General features: G+C 46.4%; 2 protein-coding genes across 2 annotated transcripts; one reads left to right on the plus strand and one right to left on the minus strand.

Annotated features, from left to right (window-relative positions):
• Positions 1-1,214: 1,214 nt before the first annotated feature.
• Positions 1,215-10,853, plus strand: LOC126527716 (uncharacterized). Its single transcript, XM_072284560.1, has 2 exons — positions 1,215-1,557; positions 9,106-10,853. Exons 1-2 carry the CDS (start codon positions 1,261-1,263, stop codon positions 10,198-10,200), a joined length of 1,392 nt encoding a protein of 463 aa, XP_072140661.1. The 5' UTR covers positions 1,215-1,260; the 3' UTR covers positions 10,201-10,853.
• Positions 10,854-19,286: 8,433 nt separating this feature from the next.
• LOC126527718 (uncharacterized) lies at positions 19,287-26,143 on the minus strand. Its single transcript, XM_072284332.1, has 3 exons — positions 25,915-26,143; positions 23,717-23,921; positions 19,287-19,717 (listed from the first exon to the last, which is right to left on the minus strand). Exons 1-3 carry the CDS (start codon positions 26,070-26,072, stop codon positions 19,568-19,570), a joined length of 513 nt encoding a protein of 170 aa, XP_072140433.1. The 5' UTR covers positions 26,073-26,143; the 3' UTR covers positions 19,287-19,567.
• Between the last annotated feature and the right edge of the window lie 762 nt (positions 26,144-26,905).

Consider the following 26,905-nt stretch of genomic DNA (forward strand, 5'->3'; position numbering starts at 1 on the left):
GGAATTATATTTTCGTTGAATGAAAACAAGTTGTGTCTTGGTTTTAGTAATAAAAAATTACTCACCAATGTTTGTTTCCTCCTCACGTAGTCACGCTTCAATCGCTGCTCCCGTACCCGTCCTCACTAATTTCGGGTTCTGGAACCGTTTTCGTCAGAAACTTCGCGACCCATTTGAATCGACCTTGGGTACCACTTCAAGGAGGCGGACGGCTTTCGTTCGCCGCTTTGGCGTAGCATGTATTTCCGGCAGAGTGCAGCGAAGCGACTCGTTTCGAAGCGCGGGGATAGGAGCTTACGTAAATACAGCTTTGGTTGCCCCAGACCGATGAATAATGACAGTTTGTCATTGCGAATTGGCAATCTTGTATGCCTCTTCATTACAGAACTCTGTATTGGCTGATGTAATCCCGTAAGAACGGAAGTTCAGAACGGGTTCTCGCGTAGTGCGCATTTCTGTCGGCCACGTACGAATGTACTTAAGGGTAACAAGCTTGCCGTAAGGCTAATTGGTTCCTGTTATAGAGTAAAATTAAGAGAGCGCGAACAAGGAAACGTACAGAACTGAACTCCTTGGTAGAACCTAGGCGCAGTTTCCATATTTCATTCTCCCAACTGACACAACCGCACAAGCGTCGCAAAACGGCGGCGCAGACAAGTGAGAGCTGCGCCGTTGAAAAGACGGGAATACGCGGTCAAATGAGCGCTAGCACCATTCGCGTCCCTTATAGCTCCATGGGGGGTTCCATCCTTCAGCTTAGTAAGTGTTTCGTGACCACATCATCTGACAACTGTAGGGCAGGCCGGTGGTAAGCAGGTCCACCTGTTTGCGACAGACAGACAACAGGCACCGAACTGTTTCTATGCGCGCGAAAGATCTGTATCATATACAGTTTTCCGCTCTGATGTCAAATAAATAAGGAGGTAAGGACTACCGCATGCAATTGAATGAAGTTATTCCGTGACTCCGAGGTGTGCTGATAGGCGAAGTCGCAATGGTATCTCGCAAAAACATCGCTTGAGGACCCATGTCCGATGCAAGAGATAAGTGCAAAGTTTGCTTTCGTGATATGTTCCTGGCAGAGCGCGCACAACCTCAAACGCGGTTGCGCGGGAGGGAGAGGGGGCCTATTCTGTGCGGCGGCGCCTCTCTTGTGGCTGCGTCACACGGCTACGTTATCGCGAGTCACGTGACAGTGGAGCAACGAAAGAAGCGCCCACCTCCTGTGTGAGGCCCCGCCATTCTCTCTCCGCTGTTGGGATGCCTGATCACGGACGGCGAGCTCTGCACCGAGTGTGTGACTCGGTAAGCGGCGTCAACTGGCGCCCGACGCGGTTCGTCGACGAGTTGATGCTGACTCGTTACGCCTGCTGCGTGTGCCACGTGATTCCGAGCACGACGGTTGTACTGCCCTGTTGTCACGCCCTGTGCGAGCAGTGCCAGCGAGGCTCAGTCGTTCAAGATGGCGGATGCGTCTGCCCCCTGGACGGAGAACCCTTCTGCGAGGACGAGTGCCAGAAGCAGCAGCTTCCGGAGAGAAAGAAGCAGAACCTGAAGGTCTGTACCGAACATGTGGTGTCGCACTCCCAACAGCGAGGAAAGTCGTGACGCTACGTTGAAAATATCATTGCCTTCTCCTTCTTCCTCTCCCTTTGATATGACGCTTTTAGTTGGCGTTGTATTCAAGAGAGCTGTCTGTAGGTGCCGCTGCAATCCGACAGAAGTTAAAAAAATCGTGCAGAAACTCCTCTGGTAGTTGCCTACATATGCGTGAGCATCGTGCCACCTGCTCATGAACACGCAGCCCGGTGTTATTCTCTGTGTTATGGAACTTGATCCGACCACTATAGACCCTTATCAACCCTCATCGGTCGTTGGCTTATGTTCGATAGCGAACGTCATAAGGCGGGTTTAATTAAGATAGTTCATTACGGCACTCGAACCCACTACCATTCGTGTTAATTAATGTGGCGTTAGTTAGGCAGGTAATTAAGATCGACTTAAAGCATTCGAACACTCGAACTTTGATGGGAATTGAACCCACCGCCTTTGGCATTAGGGCGAATTAGGGTTAATTTAGCGAAGTTGTTGCGAAACCACTACTACATTTGCTGAGTGGGGTATGCAATATTCTTTTTTGTGCCATCGGCGCGTTGTTCTTGTTGACGCTGGTTATTGCGCGCTTCTATTTCGCGCGCTAGTTCTGCGTTGCGGCCTTGCATGTTTCCTCTTGTTCATTGTGCTCGTGAACGTCTTGCTGTAGTTACCCGATCTGCACAGAGTTGTTGCTGGTGTTTTCTGTATTGACACTGTTACTCTGCATTTCAGCGTTTCTGTTCTTCATTAAGCGGCTTGGCCATCTTGGCGCCATTTGGGTAAATGCGAAAGCGTCGTGGCGATATGAAGTATGAAGTGGTGCAGCCCGACACTTGCTCTCTTCCATGTAGCCCGGTGTCATTATCAACTTTATTGCACATGATCCGACTCTTATTACATTATGCAGTGCTTCACTTATGGTTCGGATGCTATTTGGAGATTGTATGCTGTTCCGTGCGTTGTACGGTTGATTTAAATGAACATGCCTGCTTACAGGGGTATTAGCCATTGCACTCGTGTTACGTGACGTACACGTTCCTCGGTGGGTAAGCATAACAATGCTTCCACATTGAAAGTTCACGTATAACCGAAAGTAAACCATCTGTCGGCAATATGTGGTGCAAAAATTCATCTTTGTTTGGCTGACTTCACGTATTTTTTAATTACGTTTTCTCTGTCAAGGTATCAATTTGGCCTTGGCACTGCTGTTGCGGGTCGCATGAAGTCAATTTCGAAACTATGTATAGCAACGCGCAATGGCGTTTGACGGTGATCACTTTTGTACGCACGCTCCTAGCACATGCAGAAACCCGGCGATCTGCTACGCTCTGCGTGTGGCTACCCCTCTCTTGGCGGTGCTGGGAACCACTGTTGAGTGCTACGGAGTCTGCCAAGCTGCTATCGTTGTTAGTAAATAGAAACGGTTGTAGTTTGGTTTGTTTGCTGAGAAGTGAAGCAATATCTCGCTCAATATTTTGCGCAGTAAGTCCTGCACTCCTTCCTGCTATATGGACAGCATAAAACATTAGCAGATGCGCGCGGCCAATCTATCTCTTGAGAAGAAGCAAGGCTTATTCAAAGACAGATCTATTGCTAGTCGTCTTCGATTGTTTGTTGAAACGGCGCTCGTGGATAATGAAGTGGAGAGACGACTCTTGCCTCCTTCCTCTACGTTACCCCTCCTTTTGTTATTACCGCCTTGTTTCACTTTATTCGTTCTCTTTCCGTGCTACATTGTGGATAATTTGCATAGTGGGGTGTTTGCCACTGACTTGCGTCAGCCAATCGTAGCGACTGGTGGTGAAGCCCTGCTCTCCACGCGACGCTTTCTTCTACGATATGGTCTCAGAGAACAGCTAAGAGGTAATAGAGAGCTGCAGTTTGTCCTTGAACTTAGTGATTTTCACGGATCAGATGAACGGAGACGTTAACACCAGATGATGATGATGATAATAATGCTTATTGACATCCCCTTTGAAACGAGGCGGCTACAAGTGCGCTCCTAGCCCGCTCGATTTTCTCAGTTTTATTCCCATAGCCATTACGTGAAAACTCCAGGCACATTTCTACCGTCGCCTTCGCCGTGAGGTTCTGTATGAGTGCAAGCGTGTGATGATGAGCCGGAGAACGCGGTTCAATCACGCCTGCGCTAGCGAGGAACGCGGCCAGAATGCATACCCTCTTCTATGGCGCGCGAGGCAAGGGGGGTGAGGCGAAAGAGGAGGGGCGTTCTTTTCCGCCGGCTGCCAGCGTATCTCGGTGTCCTCCTCGCCTGCAACTCCGTACAGAGTGGAGACATTAGACAGTTCTAGTACTGCGTCATGACGATACGTACGCAGCACGCAGGTGCTTTGCGGAACGTAGGAGCGCGTGTCGCGTTAAAGCTTTTAGTAGACAGTTTTAGTTACACGTACGTAGAGGCTTCACGTACGCAAACGTGAAAAGCCTACGTGCCTTACGTGCACGCCATCTGAAACGTTTTTAGCTACACGTACGCTACGCACGCCAAGAGGGACCCCGTAGCTACATCTATCGGGAAATGTGAACACGGCGGTAGCCAATTCAATCCTGTCGCCGCGTTTCGATGCAAGCCGACTGCGCGCGCGCGGCCCGCTATCGCTTGTTCGTGATCTCGCGGAACTCCCGCGCGAAGCTGTCTACGTGCGCAAGAAACGCACGCAAAGAATTGAACCTCACGTACGTCCGTGAGACGCGCGCGCGCCCGCTACGTTGTACGCATGCGCACTGCTGACACGTAGAAGCTCTACGTACGCAAAGTCTCTACGTACGTGTAACTAAAACTGTCTAGTACTGCGAAATGCCTACGTACGTAAGAGGGCGAGCGTTAGACGCCGGGCGCGTCGGAGCGCATTGACCGCGTCCGCCAGTACGTCGAACCGTAGGTTGAACTAGACGCTGTTGATCTCGCTAACGCGATGTAACGTGTGGGCGCGTTCCCGCTTCGTCGAACCATATTTAGGCCTTTAAGAGACTACTTTTAATATCGATGAAATGCACGAGTCACATCGAGAAAAATAAAAACCGAGTACAGTAAACTCTCAGTTGTACGAACGTCGGTTTATCGAATATTTCGGAATAACGAACTTTCTAAAAATCCCCGGCAGTTTTCTAATAGATTCTATGCAAAAATGTTTCACTTAAATGAATTTCGGAACAGTCAATATTTCAGTTTAACGAACTCGCTCAGAGGACCAATGCCTGCACTGCACTGCGCTGCAGGCGCAACCGATGCCCGCCCTCATCAAACCGCCGCTCCAGCGGCAATGTAACGTGGCTGGCGCTACAGCGCCCCTGGGGCAAAGAGGCGGGCCGGGAAATGAATGGCAACAAGGCATGGCCTCCGAGATCGCCCGCACAAAACGAGCAAGCATGTAATCTCGGAGGCCATGAACAAAGTAACATGACTGGCGCTTCAACGCCGCCAGAGCAAAGTGGCGATCTGTCGCAGCACAAACCACGTGGTGTGTGTGTTTTTTTCCGACCGGCTAGTCGCGGCATGGTCGTCGTCTCTTTCTTTCCAGTCTCGTCGGTTCCGCGTGTGCACACAAACGACCCACGTGCTGTTTTTCATTGATATGTACAAATTCTATTTCACACATTTCTAACACAATGGATGCCATGTCTTTTGCTCCATGAATTGCACTTCAACCTTTTGACTCTGTATGCCATGTCTTATGCTGGTCTAGTGAATATTCAGTTTAGTGAACTTTCAGTTAAGTGAACTATTTCCTTCGGTCCCTTGAAGTTCACTCAAGTGAGAGTTCACAGTACTTGCTTTCTGAGGCTGGCACGGTCATTTGCGACGAACTGCGCCAAAAGCAGGTCGAGCCTTTCGCGCAAACAGCACACACTGAACACTTTCTCAAAAACAAAGTTCCTATTTTTACTATGCATTCCCACCGCGCAGGATCCGGGAATGGCTTCTGCGCGTTCACTTCGCGCAGCAAAGCCAAATCGTAGGCCATTGAAAAGTACAGCCTTCCGCTGGTCGCCTTTGACGCCGCCATTTTGCGAGACTCCTTTGTCTCGCGCTCTCCCGAACAAACGAGAACCACGAGAGCAGCACGCAAGGCTCCCTACGTAGTACGCACGCAAGAATCGGATGCGTGCGTACGCAGCGGCCGCGTACGAATCACATACCGGTCGTGTTCCGTTTTGCACATGCGCACTTTGCTGAACGCAGCGATCCTACGTACGCGACGGCGTTGCGTACGCTGCGTACGCAGTACTAAAACTGTCTATTGCGGCGTCCGCTACGGCGTTGGCCACGCGAATCGCAGACGCTGAAGTTGACGCCGTAGGGACGCGTTGCCGGCGCTCGTGTCTCTCGACAGCAATCGGCGACGTGGCCAAAGTCAAGTCCCTAGGCCGAAGTGCACGCTCCCGCTGGCCTCATCTTCAAAGCGATCTGCGTTGTTTGCAGAGCGCGCGTAGTGCCGGTAGCTTCGTATGCGCTGTGCTTTCGACGTTTCGTTTGCTTTGAAGCGACAGATGCACGGAGGTCACGGAGCAAGAAACATTTAGGAGTGGAAACTCCGCTGTTTCTATACTTTTCAGAATTTCTGGCACCACCCTGTGTTTGTTGTAGCACCAAAGTGCAGCGACATCTCCTGAAGCATTCTTTAACTACAACGTGTTAGACACGTCTTAGTGTTCCAGGGGTGTTCTTGTCAAGGGCGTTCGGATTTGTGCGAGGCACGGCCGGTTTTCTTTGTCGCATCTTCTCCCAAAGCACTTGCTTATTCTAGCGACGGTCACCGGCGGCCTCGGTGGACATCAGAACGATTGTTGACCCGCAACAGTTCTCGCTGTATAAAGAAAAAAAAATAGACACAGCGAATGTTTCTGTCCCATATCGCGGGCCAAATTACTCGCAACCGCGCATACAAAAGCAGCGTTGCCATTTCCCCAGACATTACGCTATATATAGCGTATTTATGGCTTACTATAGCTGCAAGTGTTACTTGCGAATATCTGTCATTGAAGGAATTTCAGTACATCTAGTGGTTGTAGAAACTCTCACTCAGCAGCCACTGGTGTAGATGATAAAACTTGGTATAAAAAAGCGGTAAGGTACATTTCAGCAAATCTGCAGCTACTAAACACCCCATTTCATTATTGAAATTCAACAGGACTGGGCTGTTAGAATTTCAAAGGAGGAAGTACAGATTCGTGCTCATTTCGCACTTACTTGATAATAAGCTGGCCTCATATTTCTATTTATATGTATCTCCCGTTATAACCTCACATACTAAGCAGCACAACCCTGATTCGTTTATGCAATATTTTCCTAGAAGTGATATATGTAAGTTTTTTTTTTCGCGATACATAGCGGAATTGATTAACCGATGTGTTGCCTCATCACCGGTGGCAAAGTTGTATTCATTTTTATTTATTGCAGTTATGCAGTTTTTGTAAATACCCATGCTGCCTCCCTTGCGAGCGCGAGAAGACTGGGCGCGCCCTCCCCGCTTTCCTGCCTTGCGAGTGCGAGAAGACTGGGCAGCGTTATCCTCCCCGCTTTCCTTCCTTGCGAGCGGGAGAAGTCCCGCGCAAGCCTTCGCTTGCTCCAAAGCACGCAACGCGTGGCCGCGTTGTTATCGCACCAGGACTTCAGAAAGCCCGTGACGGTGACGCCGACGGAGGAAATCCGCCTGGAGTGTCCATATAATTTATCATCTTCATCAGGCTGGTTACGCCCACTGCAGGGCAAAGGCCTCTCCCATGCTTCTCCAACTACCCCGGTCATGTACTGATTCTGGCCATGTTGTCCCTACAACCTTCATTATCTCATCCGCCCGTCTAACTTTCTGCCGCTCCCTGCTACTCTTCCCTTCCCTTGGAATACAGTCCGTAACCCTTAATGACCATCGGTTATCTTCCCTCCTCATTACATGTCCTGCCCATGCGCATTTTTTTTCTTGATTACAACTAAGATGTCATTAACTATTGTTTGTTCCCTCATCCAATATGCTCTTTTATTGTCCCTTAACGTTACACCCATCATTCTTCTTTCCATAGCTCGTTGCGTGGTCCTCAATTTAAGAAGCAGGTTTCTGCCCTGTACGTGAGTACTGGTGAGACACAGCTGTTATACACTTTTCTCTTGAGGGATAACGGCAACCTACTGTTCATAATCTGAGAATGCCTGCCAAACGCACCCCAACCACTTCTTATTCTTCTGATTATTTTAGTCTCATAATCCGGATCCGCGGCCACTAGTTGTCCTAAGTAGACGTATTCCCTTACCACTTCCACTGCCTCGCTACCTATCGTAAACTGTTGTTCTCTTCCGAGACTCTTAAACATTACTTTAGTTTTCTGCAGCCTAATTTTTAGACCCACCCTTCTGCATTGCCTCTCGAGGTCACTGAGCATGCATTGTAATTGGTCCCCTGAGTTACTAAGCAAGGCAATATTATCAACGAATCGCCAATTACTAACCTATTCTACATTACCTCTTATCCCCAATTCTTCCCAATCCATGTTTCTGAATGGCTCTCGTAAATACGCCGTGAATAGCATTGGAGAGATCGTATGTCCCTGCCTGACGCCTTTCTTTATTGGGATTTTGTTGCTTTCTTTTTGTAAAACTACGGTGGCTGTAGAGCCGCTATAGATATCTTTCAGTTTCTTTACATACGGCTCGTCTACACCCTGACTCCGTAATGCCTCCATCACTGCTGCTCCTATATAAATACAACTGCATATAATTTATATCGCAATAATAATCGAAAAAAGGCACATATGTATGTAAAACAAAAGTATTGCCGTATAGTTAGATACCGCGGTTGTCCTGCCTATAGAGCAACAAAAGGCAGCTAACTGTATCAGGTATTACGGATCAGCTTTACACAACAGATGGCTAATTTATCATAAAAAGAATTGCCCAAAATATCTCCTCAACAACTTTTAAAGCCTGGTTTCAAACAAGCTCCTCAAGAACGCATGGGTACTCTGGGATTAGCTTTCCGAACACGCCGAATAAATGGTTTCCGAAGGGATCTGAAGTCGGGGGGCGGGGGGAGGGGGGGGAGAGAAAGCTTTTTGAAGGGAATTGTGTGCCATATACACATTTAAATGGGCTTTTTGCCAGAAAAACAACGCTGGCTTTAACGTAAAAGATAATACTGCGACGTGACTGCACTATTACAATCACTAAATGAGACAATGCAAGAAAAAATCACAAATTATCGTGTGGGCTTTCGCCGCAACATTACAGTGATTGTAGTGCCGTTACCTTTACATGCACGGCTCATAACTCACTTTTCATCGATCATAGCGCCCGTGTCATGTGGACACAATCACATGTCTTTCCTGTAATCCGACGATTATCCTGAGATGCTTGCGATACGAAGCGCTTCTTATCCTTAATTTCGTTCGCAATGCATGCGAGACACCCGAGCATCATTGCCAAAACAGTATGCCAGAGAAGCTAGTTTAACATCAGTTTGCCCTTTCTGTTTTCCATTTTCTTTTTCGTTCAAGGCTTACTGCTGGAACGAAGCCCAAGGCTGCATTTTCGTCGGCCCCCTGCCGGACCTTTTGCGACACTTCGAGGAAGAGTGCGCCTTCCACTCGTTCCCGTGTCAAGGGTGCGGAGAGAACGTCCCGAACGCTCAGCTGGCAGCCCACTACATCGGCGGGTGCAGCAGCGGTTCCTCGCCTAGTGGCACCACCGTCGTTACCGATGACGTTGCTGCGGGTCGGCGAGACGTCGAGGAGCCACGGAAGAACACCTACGAAAACGACATCTCCACGCTTCAGAGCCAGGTGAACGAGCTTACGCAAGCTGCCAGAATCCACGGCGCTCCATCACTGGAGGAGTTGAACGCCGCGCTGACGGCAAGCCTCCAGTCCCTGAATGCCAATATTGCGCTGGCCGCCGAGAAACTCTCCGAGACAATTGGCGAAGTCTCGCAGGCGGATCAGCGCATGCTGTCTCGGTATGCAGAGGAAACCTCATTGGCAAAAGAAAGTGAGGCGATCCGTAGAGCAAGGCGTTCTGATGCAGAGACGGCATGGCGGGAGGAAACAAGAGACATCCTTCGAAATTTGGAAATATGTGCCAGAGAATCAGTGTCCTGTCTTCAATGCATGTATCGATCGGTAAGAAAAAACGAAGACGATCTTTTTCCTACAGTTCAGGTGTTTCCAGTGCCACCGAGAATTGACGACTCGACTGCAAGAATGGGAGACTCATGCCCGCCAAGCTGCGCAGAAGTGAAAGAAGCAGTTTATCTTGTGTTCGTATCAAACCCCAATGAAATTTCTAACGTCTGGTGGCCTTTTTATGTAGAGGCTAGCTTCCATCGACGAGGCGCGTTGTGCAGAGTTCTATTTGGGGCAATTAATGATAAGTATTGGAAACGCTGCCTCGAATTCCATTGGAGTTGTGAGCAGAGAACTATCGGCAATGTACCGGGCGTCGTTAGGGTGTCAGTATTACACAAGGGAAGTTACTTTGATTTACCGCTGGTGAAAGAACTTAATCCCTTACGGCAGATTGCGTACACCGAAAAGGAATGGTATACGTACGAACATGAAAAGCAACTGAGACTTGAAATCGTCGTACGTGACTGACAATAGCGCGCGCCTCATTTCGTCACTCGTCAAACGTTTTACAGCTTTGCCCATTCCGTGACTCCAAGCCAGCAAGCACCAACATCGTGTTGTATGCTGAAGCAGGTGCTTACACTCATTTTCGAGAGTAGAAGCCCTTGGTCATCTCTTTATTCTTGTACGCAAATACGAAGAGCAAACTTCACAAAGGGGGTGGGAGGGTAAGTGTCCACTCTGTGAACTGTTCATTTCGGCGGCTGCTGATTGTGTGGAGCTGTATTAGTGCGGAGGAGATTGACTGCGGGCGTCTGCCTCGTTCTTGCTTCTACCCCATCCCAGCCAATCACCACTTGAGCAGCAGACGGAATGGACATGTCCACTAAGTGGACATTTACTGAATAGCCCCCAGATGATTAGTAAGTACCGGGCTCCACATCTACATCTGCTACATGTACATGTTTAGCGTTCGAATAACATAGGTTAGACGTGAATTAAGGAAGCTTGTAATACACTACAAGGGTGGCTGTTCCAGATTGTGTTCTTGAATGACATTTGTGGCACTTAATGAACTTCGTATCAACTCATTGTAAAGAATGATGCAAAAATAATGTAACTTCAGGAAACTTACTGCGATGGTGGCAGGGGAACTTGGCGAATAAACTTCTGTGAACAAATTGTACGTGTTGTGTGATTGTATTATGTATTGACGACACACTTCTCTCCTGTTTTTGGAGAAAGTCATTCAATTCATCTAATCTTGGACTCCATTATATCTAGTGCGCGTAGAACTAGCTGTTGGAATCAAAACGCTTGTGGTCGTTGGCGGAAAGCAAGCGGCAAGCCTTGCTTTTCGATTACTTTGGAAAGGATTGGTTGAATTGGCAAAGGAAGGTTTCAAAGCGAAGCATCAATGGCGTGAACTATATGAAAGCCAAGGGGGAGTCGCCGGCTTCACAGGTTACAGCGTTTGAGTCGCACGGCATTGAGTCGATTGAGTCACGCGGTGGCGAGTAGAAAGATACGAGCCTTTTCTGAATGTCAACCAAGAGGTCGCGTAAAATGGGCACATGTGTACCACAATCATGAGCTCCGAACTCTGAAAACAGCTCCGAACACGGTTTGCGAAAAAATTCGTGCATAATTTCATAATTCGTACGGATTAGCCCTATATATATATATATATATATATATATATATATATATATATATCGCTGCCTATGAGCGCCTTACCATGTGCTACGTGTTCAGTTCAGCGATGGTATCTTTAAAGCGCCCAAAGTTTTCAACGACGGCAGCTATCTTCATGGAAAGAAACCATTTGGATACTCATCTTTGAGCTCCACAAGTTCTCCATTAAAATTACTCCATTTCTCTGCGAGTTTGTCAGTACAATAAATGGATTTCGCCAACTAACAACTTATGGTAATTCGCTGCAAAAATACTTCAAATTGGTTAAAGAATATACTAGATAAATATTGCTAGGTTGTTGCAACCCTTTGTTAGAGTTGGCGTCTGACACCACGTGGCGACGGGAATTTCATCCGACGATCTTCGTCGAAATGAGGCGAGACTTCTCCTACGATGGTTAACGTCCCGCACTTCGCGCACAAAGAACTTTCTCTCACCCGACCTTCTACCAGGCTTCGTCGAAATGAGACGTGACTTGTGCGATGGTTAACCGTCCTGCACCTCGCGCACAAAACTTTCTCTCACCGAACCTGTTACCAAGCCTCGTCGAAATGAATCGTGACTTTCTAATTCACCATGACCGTTTCGAATGTGCCTGTCTGCCGGAAGCCCCGCAGTGTAAAGCCTCTTTTGTGTGTGTGTGTTTGTGTGTGTGTGTTTGTGCGAGTTTAGAGAGGCCCTTTCCTCGACTTGGACCTAGAAGAGAACTTCCACGAACCCGCAAAGCACAGGAGAGGCGGACAGGCGTCTACAATTCCGGGAGGCGGGACGACTTCTTCCTTCAGCAGGCTCGGATTAGCCAGAGGAGGAGGGGCCCTATTTCTGTGCCTGTCACGTGACATCGACGGAAGCAAGATCCCGCCCACGATTGTAGAGAGCCTATTTAAGGGGCTCCGAAATGTACTTTTAATAACTTCATGCTCTTCTCATTTTCTTTCATCTACCTTTGAATAAACCGTGCAAGCTTCGCACTATAAAATCGTCTCGCCCTTGCTTGGTCGCCATGGTCTACCGGATGCCTGCAGCCCGCCGACAACGCCACGCTACCCACTAAGTAACGTCGGTCGAGCTTCGATAGGCAGGCGTCGCTACTTCTCGGCAGCAGTACGGTACGCTACCCTGGAGTACGCAACACCTTGCAGTCAAGTCGGCTCCGTCATTACTGCAGCCAAAGGCGCTGCGAGCCTCTAGATAGCTTCTAACTCTTCACATGCAGGAAGCGGATGAGGGTTGGAACCACGACAGTGGAAAGGCTGGTGATAATAGCATAGTGTCGTGAGTGACCATTGCAGTAATAAGAGCAAATTACGGTTTATAACGGATTCCAATCACTTAAACGAAACGAGGTCAATCTGCAGCAACGATATACACAAGTGGGAAACTGCAGAAAAGTGAACCTTCTGACGCGAAAACGAAGCCTATGCTTTGACAAACCAACGATCTCAGACTCTAATACATGTGCGCAAGCTCCGCCCACGCTGCTTTGGATCCATTTTCTAAAATAAGCTAGCCTTCCATAGCATGAGAAACCCGTAAGCTTCGCCTAGTACCCCTTCTGTTGAAACGACGCAAGCAGCTCATATTTGCTTCACAAGTTTCTAACTATAAATAAAAAAAATCAGTGCCTTTCCACTCTTCCGACCCCTAATGGCGAAGCGCACCTCTGCCGCGGGTCGCTCCGGCATTGCACTGTCTTCGGAATCTGTCCACGTATGGAGAGTGCTTAACGCATGCTTCACCTCGCCGCGGGTCGGCCCAGTATTGCATTATTTCGCCATTGCCCCACGTATGCGGAGTGCTTAACGCCTGCTTCAGCTTCACCGCGTGTCGGCCCGGTATTGCATTAACTTCGGAATCGGCCCACGTATGCGGAGTACTTAACGACTGCTTCACCTCGGCCGCGGGTCGGCCCGCAATTGCACTGTCTTCGGGGTCGGCCCATATATGGGGAGTGCTTAACGTCTGTTTCACCTAGGCCGCGGGTCGGCCCGCAATTGCACTGTCTTCGGGATCGGCCCATATAAGGGGAGTGCTTAACGTCTGTTTCACCTCGTCCGCGGTTCGGCCCGCAATTGCACTGTCTTCGGGGTCGGCCCATATATGTGGAGTGCTTAAGGTCTGTTTCACCTCGTCCGCGGTTCGGCCCGCAATTGCACTGTCTTCGGGGTCGGCCCATATATGGGGAGTGCTTAACGTCTGTTTCACCTCGGCCGCGGGTCGGCCCGCAATTGCACTGTCTTCGGGATCGGCCCATATAAGGGGAGTGCTTAACGTCTGTTTCACCTCGTCCGCGGTTCGGCCCGCAATTGCACTGTCTTCGGGGTCGGCCCATATATGGGGAGTGCTTAACGTCTGTTTCACCTCGTCCGCGGTTCGGCCCGCAATTGCACTGTCTTCGGGGTCGGCCCATATATGTGGAGTGCTTAAGGTCTGTTTCACCTCGTCCGCGGTTCGGCCCGCAATTGCACTGTCTTCGGGGTCGGCCCATATATGGGGAGTGCTTAACGTCTGTTTCACCTCGGCCGCGGGTCGGCCCGCAATTGCACTGTCTTCGGGATCGGCCCATATAAGGGGAGTGCTTAACGTCTGTTTCACCTCGTCCGCGGTTCGGCCCGCAATTGCACTGTCTTCGGGGTCGGCCCATATATGGGGAGTGCTTAACGTCTGTTTCACCTCGTCCGCGGTTCGGCCCGCAATTGCACTGTCTTCGGGGTCGGCCCATATATGGGGAGTGCTTAACGTCTGTTTCACCTAGGCCGCGGGTCGGCCCGCAATTGCACTGTCTTCGGGATCGGCCCATATAAGGGGAGTGCTTAACGTCTGTTTCACCTCGTCCGCGGTTCGGCCCGCAATTGCACTGTCTTCGGGGTCGGCCCATGTATGGGGAGTGCTTAACGTCTGTTTCACCTAGGCCGCGGGTCGGCCCGGAATTGCACTGTCTTCGGTATAGGCCCACACATGGGGAGTGTTATATGCCTGCTTCACCTCGGCCGCGGCTCGGCGCGGAATGGCACTGTCTTCGGCATAGGCCTACATATGGGGAGTGCTTAACGCCTGCTTCACCTCGGATGCGGAATCAGTGCACGTATGGGGAGTGCTTAACGCCTGCTTTACCTCCGCCGCTGGTCCGTCCGGCATCGCAGCATCTTCGGGATTGGCCCACGTAGGAAGTATTATTGGTCTATGTTCACGGAGACGAGATCCGCCAGAACTTGGACATAAACAGCTCCGCTGTAAAAAATACAAAATGCGCGAATGATCTCTTTGATTTTCTACATTAACAACAGGCGTAGTGGAGTACTGCGGATTTGATTTTGAACAGCGCTATGGGAGACCATTTTAGGTGAGTGAAGTTGGACTAGCTTTCATAATTTCATAATTTATTTATTTATTAGTAAAAATACAGATAATTGCATGTGCGTAGTATACATAAGGAGGTCCCATAGTCAAAGACTGTATCGGGACCTCCTGCTAAAGACACTTATGACGTTATACAATGTTTAAAGCAACAGTAGTACAGATGAGAGCGAAGAGTAATATCAAAACATGTTTATAGCATATGAGTAATAAGAACACTTGTTAACAGCAAGACAGTATAAAAAAAACGGAATAAAATTAAAAAATTAAAAAAACTAGAAGAACAAAACTAAAAAAATAACAAGGAGAGTTTCAGTAAGTATTTATTATGAATGATTTTAGTTCTCTTTTAAATTGGTATAAATTTTTTGCATTTTTGATGATAGGTGGTAGAGTATTCCAAAGCGATATTGCGGAAAATTCCGCAGTCTGTTTACCATAGTTAGTTCGCACTTTAGGTAGAAGAAAATTATTATTGAGTGCAAATCTAGTGTGACTATGAGCTATTAGGTCACAAGGTGAGAAGCAGATTGATGGTAGTTCCTTAGTCATATATTTGTAGAATAAAATTCCTAGATTATATTTGGTGAGTTCCGAAATGGTTAGGATGTTGTTTTCATGTAATAGGGATTTTCCATTAGCAAAGCGTGAACTCCTTGTAATTATTCTTATGGATTGGTTCTGGATTACCTGGCGAGATGCCAAATGGGTGTTATAAGTGTTACCCCAGCATAGTATGCCGTAGTTAATATGAGAGTGAATGAATGAGTGGTATAGCGAGATTAATGTGTTATGTGTGAAGAAGGGACGAGTTTTAATTAGAACGCGAATACCGTATGCTATTTTCTTTTTGATGTGAGAAATGTGATCTTTATATTTCAAGCTACAGTCAAGAGAAATACCAAGAAAAGATGAGCATGGACTGGGAGAGATGGAGTGTGAGCCGAAAGTTAAAGGGGAGAATGCCGAATGTTGTTGATGTGAGGAAAATACAACAAATTTAGTCTTGGTGGCATTAATAGATAACAGGTTGGCATTACACCAACTTAAAACATTTTGTAGATTGGTATTTAGCTTGTTAATAAGAAGTGACATGTGTTTATCAGAGGAAAATATGGTAGTATCGTCAGCGTACAGAATGCACTTAGTAGAGGACAAACAGTTAGGTAGGTTTTTGATATAAATCAAAAACAGTAGTGGTCCTAAGTTGGATCCTTGAGGGACGCCAATGTTAGTAGTTTGTTCTCTGGAGTAGACGTTAGACACAGACACTATTTGAACCCTGTTTGATAAGTAACTTTTGAACAATGAGAGCGCAGGACCACGAATGCCGATAGCCTCAAGCTTAGCAAAAAGGATGATATGGTTTAAGCAGTCGAATGCTTTTGTTAGTTCAATGAAAACTGAGCCTGCGAATAGACCATCGTCAATTATTTTTTTTAATTGGTCAGTTAGATGTATGAGTGCCAAATCTGTGGAGTATCCATTACGAAAGCCAAATTGGCATGAAGAGAGAATATTAAATTTAGTGAGATATTTGGTTAGACGCAATGCGATTAATTTCTCTAGAACTTTGCCGAAAAAAGGTAAAATGCAAATAGGGCGGTAGTTATGTATTAATGTACTGTCACCTTCTTTTAGGACTGGAATGACTTTACCGCGCTTAAGCTCGTTAGGAAACACACCAGTCTTGAATATCAAATTAGTAATATGAGACATGATATCAGAAATTAGGTGGGCAATCATTTTAATGGTAGCCGGTAGAACTTCATCTATTCCAGCACTGGTGGGTTTTAGGTGACATATAACGTTATATATTTCTTCTGGTGTTGTGGGAAAAATAAAAAATGTGTGAGGGAGACGATTAAGTTGAGTTACTTGTGAAGGAGAGGGTGTGTCATTATCAAAAAAATAGGAGCTGAAGGCGTTGGCTATTTGGTTAGGGGAGTTATACTCTGAGTTATTGTATATAATTTTTGATAGCTGTTCTGGTTTAGAATTCCTGTTCAGAAAAGAGTTGACGATGTTCCATTTCAATTTGCTGTTATTACCGGCTTGTAAGATTTTTTGTTCAAGATATAATCGTTTTGCTACTTTTAACTGGTTGTTTATAGAGTTACGTAACCTTTTATATCGGGCAATTAATTTTGTATTAAAAGGCTGGTTTTTAGTTTTTTTGTACAGGTTATCGCGTTTACGCAAAGCTGCTAATAACTTTTTAGACATCCATGGATTGTGAGAGAATGCAATGGTTTTTTTACATTTCCTTTTACAAGTGAATTTATGAATAAGTGATATAATTACAGTAAGAAATTTAGAAAATGCTTTCTGAGGATCATTAAAAGTTTTTGTTTCAGACCAGTCTATATTAGCAATGGCAGTTATGAAGCTCTCTTTGTCCAGAACATATTTGAAGTGTGGAAGAGGGCAAGGACTCGAGTTATGTTTAAAACGTAGAAGCAATGGGTAATGATCTGTTATGTCCATATCAAGAACTTTTGCCTCTGGTGAAGTTATTACGTTAGATAGGACATGATCAATTAGCGTCCCTGTGCCACTAGGAACCTGTCGTGTAGGAACATCTATTAAGCATTCATATCCGTAGCTTTGTAGTAGACTGGTGTAAGAAATAACTGTTGGTGATGTGTCATTGAGTAGGTTAATGTTGATATCACCCATTATAATGACATTTTTATTTTCTAGTGAAAGGGTATGTAAAGTATGATCAAGATTATAAAAAAAGTCGTCGACTGATGATGAAGGCGAACGATAAATGCATCCAAATATGAAATCTCTGTTATCATTAGAGGGAGAACAATTAACTATTTCAATCCAGACAGATTCACAATTAGTGATGGGTAAATGTAGATCATGTCGTCTGCGATAAGTAAGATCAGGAGAGATATATATTGCCGCACCACCATGACTGCTATTTAATCTGTTACAATATTCTGAATTGTAGTTAGGGAAGCAATAAAGATTTTTGTCAACGTCTGACAACCAAGTTTCAGTCAAGGCAATTAATGAGAATGAGCTAGAAGATGAAAAAAGGAAATGATTAATCTCCTCAAAGTGTTTGCGAAGGCTTCTAACATTAAAATGAATGACGGAATGAAATCCACTTATGAAAGAGTTAACTTGATTAGGTTCCAGGAAAGAGGCCATGATAGGCTGTGAGACAATGAACACAGGTTGCTATAGTATTAGTCTATTCTAGTCAAGTCGGAATGATCACGGATTCGCAGAACTCTGCTGTTAGTAGTCTTTCTAGCCTTGATTTGACAGTTGTCAGTCCAAAGAAACATCCACTTTTTTTCTTTCTTCAGTGTTAGAGCTTTGGAAAACAGGGCCTTGTTACATGGGGTCAGATGATCATTTACGAAGATAGGTGCGTTAGAAATGCTAGAGAAGCCTAGATCACTGACACAAAGCTTGGCCTTACGTGCTTTACTGATGAAGTCAGATTTTTTAGTTCGAGAGCAGAAACGCGCAATGATGTTTTTTTTGTCAGTAGACCGTGTGGGCACGCGATGAACAATGTCTAGATCATGAGGCGATATGGAACATCCAGCCTTCTCCCCTAGCATTTCCATGATTGCGACGCAGTCCTCTCCTTGGGAACAGGGAACGCCCTTGATCTCAACATTGCTGAGGCGTGAATATTGCTCAAGTTCTTCTACCTTGTGAGTGAGTGAAGAGTTTTGAGATTTTAGCTCTTTATTCTCATTTACCAATGAGGCATTTTGGCCACGTAAGTCTTCGACAAGTTGATTCAAGTGTTATGCACTTGATTGAAGGGACTCAACTTCCTTCTTTAACTCCGCAACATCAATGCCGGAATCTTTCATTTTTAGCAAGAATCTGCCGAACACCTTATCAGAGGTGTCTTTAGCTAAACTGTTAATTTTAGCCTCTAGATCCTCGATTTTTTTTTAGAGTTCAGCATTAGTTGGCATGGTATAAAAATAAAATACAAACTCGAACACAAGCAGGAGGATAACACAGTTGGTGGCAGCAGTGGCAGTGGTATGGAAAAAGAAAAGAAAAAGAAAAGAGTTGGTAAGAATACCATTTAACAGTAACAGATAAAGAGCACGCAAGCTAGCTCCACTGCTCATTTTTTTATGGTTAAATAAATGTTTGTACTATTACGACGATTACTACTACTACTACTACTAATACTACTAATACTCACTGCGCTGGAGCAAAACAATGTCCCCGCCATATGAAGTCTTTCTCCTAATGTTATAGGGCGGGGAAATGTGACGGCTGGAAGCAATATTGTAATCGGGAGTGGTCTGTGTACAAGTGTTGGTGTTCATTATCAAAGGGTCCTCAAAAGCGTAAAGGATGCGTTTTTCAAATAAAGTATTCCGCATCTTGCTGTTCATATGAAGTTGTACGCAGGATGGTCCGCATCTGTTTTCGTCTTGCCGGGGGAAGTCAGCTTTACGGCTTTAAAACGGCTTTAAAATACTGACACTTGCGCTTATCTCGGCGATTTATATTTAATTACCGCAGGACTTGAGAAAACTTTCGTGCTGTCATGTAAGAGTCAGGGATTCGACACATCTAATTTTTATTGCAAGACCTACGACAGAAACTGAATCAAGACCTGCGACAGAAACAGGCCTTTGAAACAGTTTTTAAAGTTACCTACGAACATTTTCTAAAGACCGAAACAAGGAAATATATGCACGCCTTGATGGCGATAAATGCGCGCCCTGATAATGTCTGAATAGAATCCCCCTCGCGTTAAAATCTTCGCCATCTCTTAGTCTCCATTGGCAGTGACCGTGGACACTGTGTCCCAGAAGAGTCCTCCTGGTCGTGGGCAGTCGTGTCACACACTGTCGCACCCTGCCACCGGCTTTGCCCCGTCGTCACGTGTGTGGTATCCGTGGCGGCAGTCGTAGGGAATGGTGTCTAGGCGGAGTGTATAAACACGAACGTGAACCGGACGACAGCCGGAAGACTGTTTGGGCTTGAACGCCTGCAAAAGCGATGTGGGAACGAATGACAGCTGAGCAGAAAATTTCGAGGTTACTTGTAAATGTGAATGGTGTAGCTCTTCACTTCATTCGTGCTCAGGGATGAAAGATAAAGGGTGAAGAGCTTTACTCGAACATACTGGTCACGAAGAAAGCGCCGCTTATTGCAGCGAATCGTTTCCTATACATTAAAGCACCGTTGTAAAACCCAAGCGTTGATAGGAGACGCTTAAACTGCTAGACACGAGGAAACGAGTGAGGCGTACGCAGTCGGGAACGTGCAGACATGTGTATATGGTGAAACAACTGCGGCTAGCTCAACTAACTAGCACTCAGCAGAACTATTTATAAATGAGTATCCCCTGTCTGAATAACTATTACTAGCTATTACTTGAATTAGTCGCGCTTACAAATTCTTACTAAATTTAGTTGTTAGTCTTCGTGGTCACAGGAGGTGGCCGCCTTTTATGCGTAGTATGAGCGCCATGGGAAATAAACAACGATTGGGAGAGATCTAATAGGCTGCGGTTACGTTCTCAGAATTTAGCATGGCGGTCACTCAAGATAGCGTATTTACTCCTTCAAGACCCGCACTCTTCTCGTACTCGAGAATATTGGTGAGAGGCCTGCCTTAAGCTGGTTAGCTAAACGTGCTGGCACAACTTGTATTACAGATGCCAAGGTCGTGACACATAATATGCAGATAATTACGACCTGTACATCGCCATAGCTTAGTGGCTAGGCCATTGCCCTGCTGAGCTCTACGTCGCGGGTTCGATTCGAACCGTGGTGGCGGCATGTAAATGGCAGCTAAATGCAATAACGCTCGTTTACTTAAATATAGGCGCGCGTTTAAGAAAGCTGGGTTGTGAAAATTATCCTGCAGACCCCAATCATATTGTGGTTCTGACAAGTAAAACACCACAGTTTGATTTGATTTCCCTTGGCGTCCATTCTGTTACTTCAACAGAAACATTATATGACTGCAATAAAAAAAAAAAAAATTGGACGCGTTACATGTCTATCCCAACTACGTTTTTTTTTCTGTTAATGTAAACTAGAATCGGGGAAGCCCCCGTTTCTTCGGTAATCTACACCGCTATCTTCTCCAGGCTGGCGTGATTCCCCAGTAATCACTCGTATTCGTCCCTTGTATTGTGCACGCAGCGTATCGACGAAAAGAAAGCCTGTAGGAGCGCAGTGCAAGCTGCCAACTGATATTTTACAACCAAGCTGTATGCCTCTAACCCCGAATGCATCTGTCGTTTCCGTAGGCAAAATTATGGGCCCATCCCAGAGATAGCGCAATACTGGGCCGAGCCGCGGAGGAGATTATTCATGCTTTAAGGACTAGGCGACTAATAAAATTAACATTAGGTAATAATAAACGATGTCAGCAGAAAAAATGATTTGCATGTATTTTTCGTGCTTGTGCGTCAACAATAAAAAAAGAAAGGCGAGCCTGGGCCGATCCTGGAGGTTGTGCATTACCGGGCCAATCCGCAGCACTGGTGAAGCAGGCTTAAAGCACTCCACCCCTAATAATGATAAAAAAGTAATAATCAATAAAATAAATAAATCAGGACGCACTGTTTCAAGTCGATCGACATACTGTAATCGCCTGTGAACAGCACATGGACATACGAGTATGAGGCATCCATATACGCAAAGGAAAAAACGTATGCACTTAAAAACATACGCCCTTGACTCGCACGAAACCAATGCCACCGACTGTGGGGATGACTATGCCGTACAAGACAAAGACGGAATCGTGATATTCATTGTTTCCAGGCACACCTAAGTGAGACATCGAGAAGTTCGTAACCGCGCACTTTGCATGGGTTACCCAGGATGACACTGCCCCTGTGATCACCGTTGCAGACTTCAATGTGGACAGTTCAAAACCATAAAAGAAATGATTCACTCAGTTTTTGCTAGAAGTGTTTGGTTTGAGGTGCCACGCCCATCCGAGTCACTCAAGTACTCAACAATAGTCGAGTACAGATTTAACTTTGTCCAAGATTCTGTCCAAGGTTGTAACCACACAAATCAGTACATATCGCTGTAATCACAAACTTATCTTCGCTGCCATTACCAAACGATGAATACAAATACACGTACCCTATTCTAATCCTGTGTGATGGGCTATAGCTTCGCTGGTCATACACCTTCAGAGAGTGAAATTGCGTGTAAATTTTTTTATGGAAGAAACATTATTCATGCAAGGGGTTGCGAAACTGGGTCCTGCGGAAATCGTGGGTTCCTGGAATGGCATTTACAGGGTCACACGAGCGGCTAAAACCAATCCGACCCCTTCCTCTCTTCGGTGGAATTGTATGTTAAAGTGTGAATTTAGCAATTAAAACTACCACCCATGCACTGCGGTAGTCTTCGATAGAATGATTGTCGCGGTTACGAAGACTCATTGTGGTGTGATTCGCGTGCCCCAGTGTCCGCGCTGGACGGGTTTCATTTGAGTTCGCAGAATGGTCTGAATGAGAACGTATACTCTTGCGTCATGCACGCTTAAAGCAACCTTTAAATCCAACAGCGGGTAGAGTATGACGTAGGGGTGACGTAGGTGCCGTCGGCCTGTTGTACGGATACGCAGGACGCGTAGGCACCCGGATGCAATCAAGGATCAGTTTTCATTGTACACATGCTGGTTTAATCCCGCACTGCGTCCGTCTGTACTTTGTCCCAAATAAGAACGAGGAACAACCACGCCGACTCGCACAACGGGCACCGCAGTCCCACGTGGTCGGGAGGCGCGAGCTCTTAGGGTTATTCCTTTGAGATAGTTATCTGTGTAGATCATTCGATAGTGCAAGCAACTTGCAAAATCGGCGCGCAAGAACGGAAATATCTTAGTAAACCTATCTTCGTCAAACCAGAGTCTAAGACTCTGGTCAAGCGCTTCGCCCGGCCCATACCCGCCGTGGTTGCTCAGTGGCTATGGTGTTGGGCTGCTGAGCATGAGGTCACGGGATCGAATCCCGGCCCCGGCGGCCGCGTTTCCATGGGGGCGAAATGCGAAAACACCCGTGTACTTAGATTTAGGTGCACGTTAAAGAACCCCAGGTGGTGAAAATTCCCGGAGTCCTCCACTACGGCGTGCCTCATAATCAGATAGTGGTTTTGGCACTTAAAACCTCAATTTTTTTTTTTCGTTTCGGCCCAGTACCCTGCATGCGGTAACTAGAGTGGTAGCCGCATTCAAAGCGCGCTGCATTACGGTTGCGCGGAGCAGTGCATGCTGAAGAAAAAAAAAATACGAAATTGGTTCTTGTGTTATCGTTAGTTCCCCGATGAAGCGCGATGGCCTTCAAAATCAAAAGAGAGTGCGCTGGACCACAAGCATTGGGGACTCCAAGTTCACGCGGAGTCAGTTTGTTGATTTTATTCTCGCTCGAGTGGCATTATGTCTGGACACACTGTCCGTGTATCTGGCGCCTCAATTTCCGGTCAAATCTTGATGAACAACGCGGTAAGAATCAAGACGGCTATGACGGCCTGTAAGATTATTTTCACTTTACTACAATTTTACAAAAACAAAATCTAGATATACATGCGGTCTCCATATGCGAGAACAATGATGTCAAAACAAGCAGCGTCGAGTTTTAAGTAGCACTTAGCAAAATGCTGATTGCCCTCTTCAAAGATTAAATAATTCAGTCTGCCACTAATTTAGCGTACGTAAAAAGAATTTGCGTATTTTTCCAGCCTGTGTCGCGGCACCAACTGATAGAAGCGGGGCAGCTGGTGTATGTTTGCAATGATTATATTATTCCTTAATTGTTTGTCATTGTATTGGTTTCACTAATAGACGGCGCTTGTAATGTTTGTACAGGTAAATGTTGCTTCAATAAGAATACCAGTTTAGAGTTGCCGGTCGTCACGTCCGGTCCTTCGTCAGTGTGTTTCATGCGCTACTCGAGGTATGACTATGGATATACAGAATCCGTATCACCCAGCTTTTCGCTCGTTCGCTCAGTGCTCACCTCGGAATGGTGGCCCTCTTCGACGCCCACAGCTTCTCTGTCGCCGGCGTGGCGGCAGAGTTGCAGGTACCCTTTAGGACGGGCAAGCCAGGCGCTTTGTGCCGTTAAACGCCGTCCACGCAGTCGTCCTCGTGCCGGCAGGGAGTGGAGTCGCTGCATGGGACGCCCACGTGACCTAGTACGGTTCTCGGTAGTCTGGGAGAGACTGCCGATAACAAGACGGGGGGACAGCGATCTCAAATGTGGGGGCAGATACAATCACGCAGAGCGAACACTTCCACAGATAGGGACACCGTTTTGGAGAGGTGTCGAGTCACTAAACAGAAGCAAGGCGGCAAGCTTGGCAAGTCGGCTAGGGTACCTTCCTACGTACGAAATTATAATACAAGTAAATGTTTGACTGAGATGATATCAAGTCTTTCACACACACGCACACGCACACACACACACACACGCACACGCACACGCACACGCACGCACACGCACACGCACACGCACACGCACACGCACACGCACGCACGCACACGCACGCACTCACACGCACACACACACACACACACACGCACACACACACACACACACACACACACACACACACACACACACACACACACACACACACACACACACACACACACACACACACATTTTCCTTTTCGAAGCATGCAATCTTTATGAATGTGGCTGTGGCCGTACAGAAAGTTCTAATCGTCGAGATGGATTGTTCAAATAGGCGGACATTACAATCAGTGCAATGCATTGGAGGTGCAACCGCATTTGTCGGAGATAGCGCCTAGGAACGGTGGTTTAGGCGGGAAGAGCGCTGTAGACAACATCGCTGAATGTTCGACTGCGATTTTACAAGGACGAGCAAGTCTACCGAATTATTGTGGTGACTTGTGAGCGCTATTTCCTGTCAATGTCCGCGCAAAAGAAAAGAAAAAAAAACCGACTAAGCAAATCTTAGCCGACGCTAATACTATCGCGACTAATACTACCGGAATGGAGCTATTACTATCGCGACTTGATAAAGACATTCGGTTGATCCTAGCTCGACAGGGAGGCGCAACGACTCTTGGATGGTCAAGACGTCACTGATGGAGTGCCGTCTATTAATGGCGTGATAGATACGCTCTTCCGCTGTTCAGTTTCGCTTTTCCCTGTGAGGCTGGCCGGAATTACGCTGCGAAAATGAGAAGCATCAACATTATTAATCTGTGGAAAGGTTTTGGGCTAATGGGATGGCTCAACTTCCCCGCCTTTCAGCATATACCCATTGAAAAACCGGTATATGTAGGTATTGCAGGGAGCTGTCTTGATCGCTGTCACGAGGCCTATAAGAGATATGAAACAGACCATCAATATAAACAGTACACCGCAGAGTATACCGCACAGTATACCAAAGGATAGTGTCAAGGATAGTGTCAAAAGATCAAGGATAGGCAGGCAATATACCAGAGTTGATTAGATCTTGATTAGATCAAACAACCTAGGTGACGGTCACCGCCCCGTTTCCAACAGATGTCATTACTACTACTACTACTACTAATAATAATATTATTACTATTATTATTATTATTATTATTACTAATGGTAGGAGAGCGTTAACTGGTAAGCGCTCAAGATGCTTAAGCAGGATACGTTTATTGTATTGTTGGGCAGAAAAGCAGGGAAGAGCTGGAGCCGGGGTCGTTAGAGACGTGTATATAAATAGGTCTACAATATGTACATGAAGCGTATAATGAAGAGAATGAATATGAAGTGAGATAGGCAAACTGATAGACTGTGATACATGTGGAAATACTAATTCTCAAGTGCACTAGGTGACTATTTCTTGCTTTGCCGTCTCTATGGGCTTGCGTCTAGAAATGATCAGTAATCGTTTTTTTTTTGTATTTCGCCTAAACTTCCGTAATTTCTCCAAGGAACACGCACTGCAACATTGCTCAAACTGTTTTTATTTTTTCTACACACGTAAGCACCTGCACGTGATTCTAAAACTGAGATTAGTGTGACTATAGAGCGCAAGAGTCTTGAGTTCTGCTTCTGCATGCAAGCAGCTTACGTCCCTTAATCTAAATATATTTGCTGTTTATTGACAGATTTGAGGGACGTACTGCATGCATATCGAAAACTGCAGTTATATGTTAATGTTAGTTTATGATTTAGCAGGCCTAAAGTGATGAAGCTGAACTCACAGTTCGGAGCGTCCTTTTAGATGGAAAGCCTGGGACTCGTCCTTGAGGGTCGAGTACACAGATGGTTGCTGGCAGCCGGGCAACTTGGTGATCTGCGAGGCGCTGGACGGGACGCCGGACTCCGCGCTGGACGCCATGCGGTGTGTCGTGCTGCACATCGTGTTGGTTCGACTAAGGGGGCCAGGAGTCCGGCGCTTGCGTCTATCCTGGGGGCACGTGCTTGAACTGCATTCGAAGAAGAGTACACTGAGATTACTAGTGAACGCTTTATACTTTGTAGTGAAGGGATGAAAAAGCTGATACAGACTAATTCACTCGGTATTAACAAAAATTATAAGAGGGCTACGAGTATTTAAAACTTCAAACCGAATCAAATGTCACTAATGAGAGCTAGTGCTTACGCCGCGGCGCAGGCGCACGGTCGTCGATTGGTGTCCGTTGGCCGTGCGAAGTATCATGCACCGACAAATTCCGCCTGCATATATATATATATATATATATATATATATATATATATATATATATATATATATATATATATATATATATGTATATATATATATATATGTATATATATATATAATTTGGAGCACTTTCAGCGCACTACATCTTATGGTTACGGACGCCAGTGATCCGCCACGGCATGTTTGCCTGATGAATGCCTCCTAACGCAATTTCAACCGTTACTCCACGAATCGCCGCAAAAAGGAGGGGGATACGGCGTTCTGCAATTGAGTACATAGGTGGTGGTTGGATTCGCAGACGCGGCACTGACACTCGAATGCAAAAGGAAAAACGGTAACATTCATATATCGAGTCGACCACTGCGTTGCGGGTTGAAGAACTGCGGGCATGCGAAATTGATCAAGTGCATCCCCTACACCCGCACGCCTTCGATCAAGCTATGTGCGTTTGTTCGACTAGGGCGACAAAACACTGCAAAACAAAAGAAATTCGCAGTTCCGCCAGAAAGGCAAAGCACCAATTGCGA

Source organism: Dermacentor andersoni, chromosome 9, assembly GCF_023375885.2.
Source record: "Dermacentor andersoni chromosome 9, qqDerAnde1_hic_scaffold, whole genome shotgun sequence".
NCBI lineage: Eukaryota > Metazoa > Arthropoda > Arachnida > Ixodida > Ixodidae > Dermacentor > Dermacentor andersoni.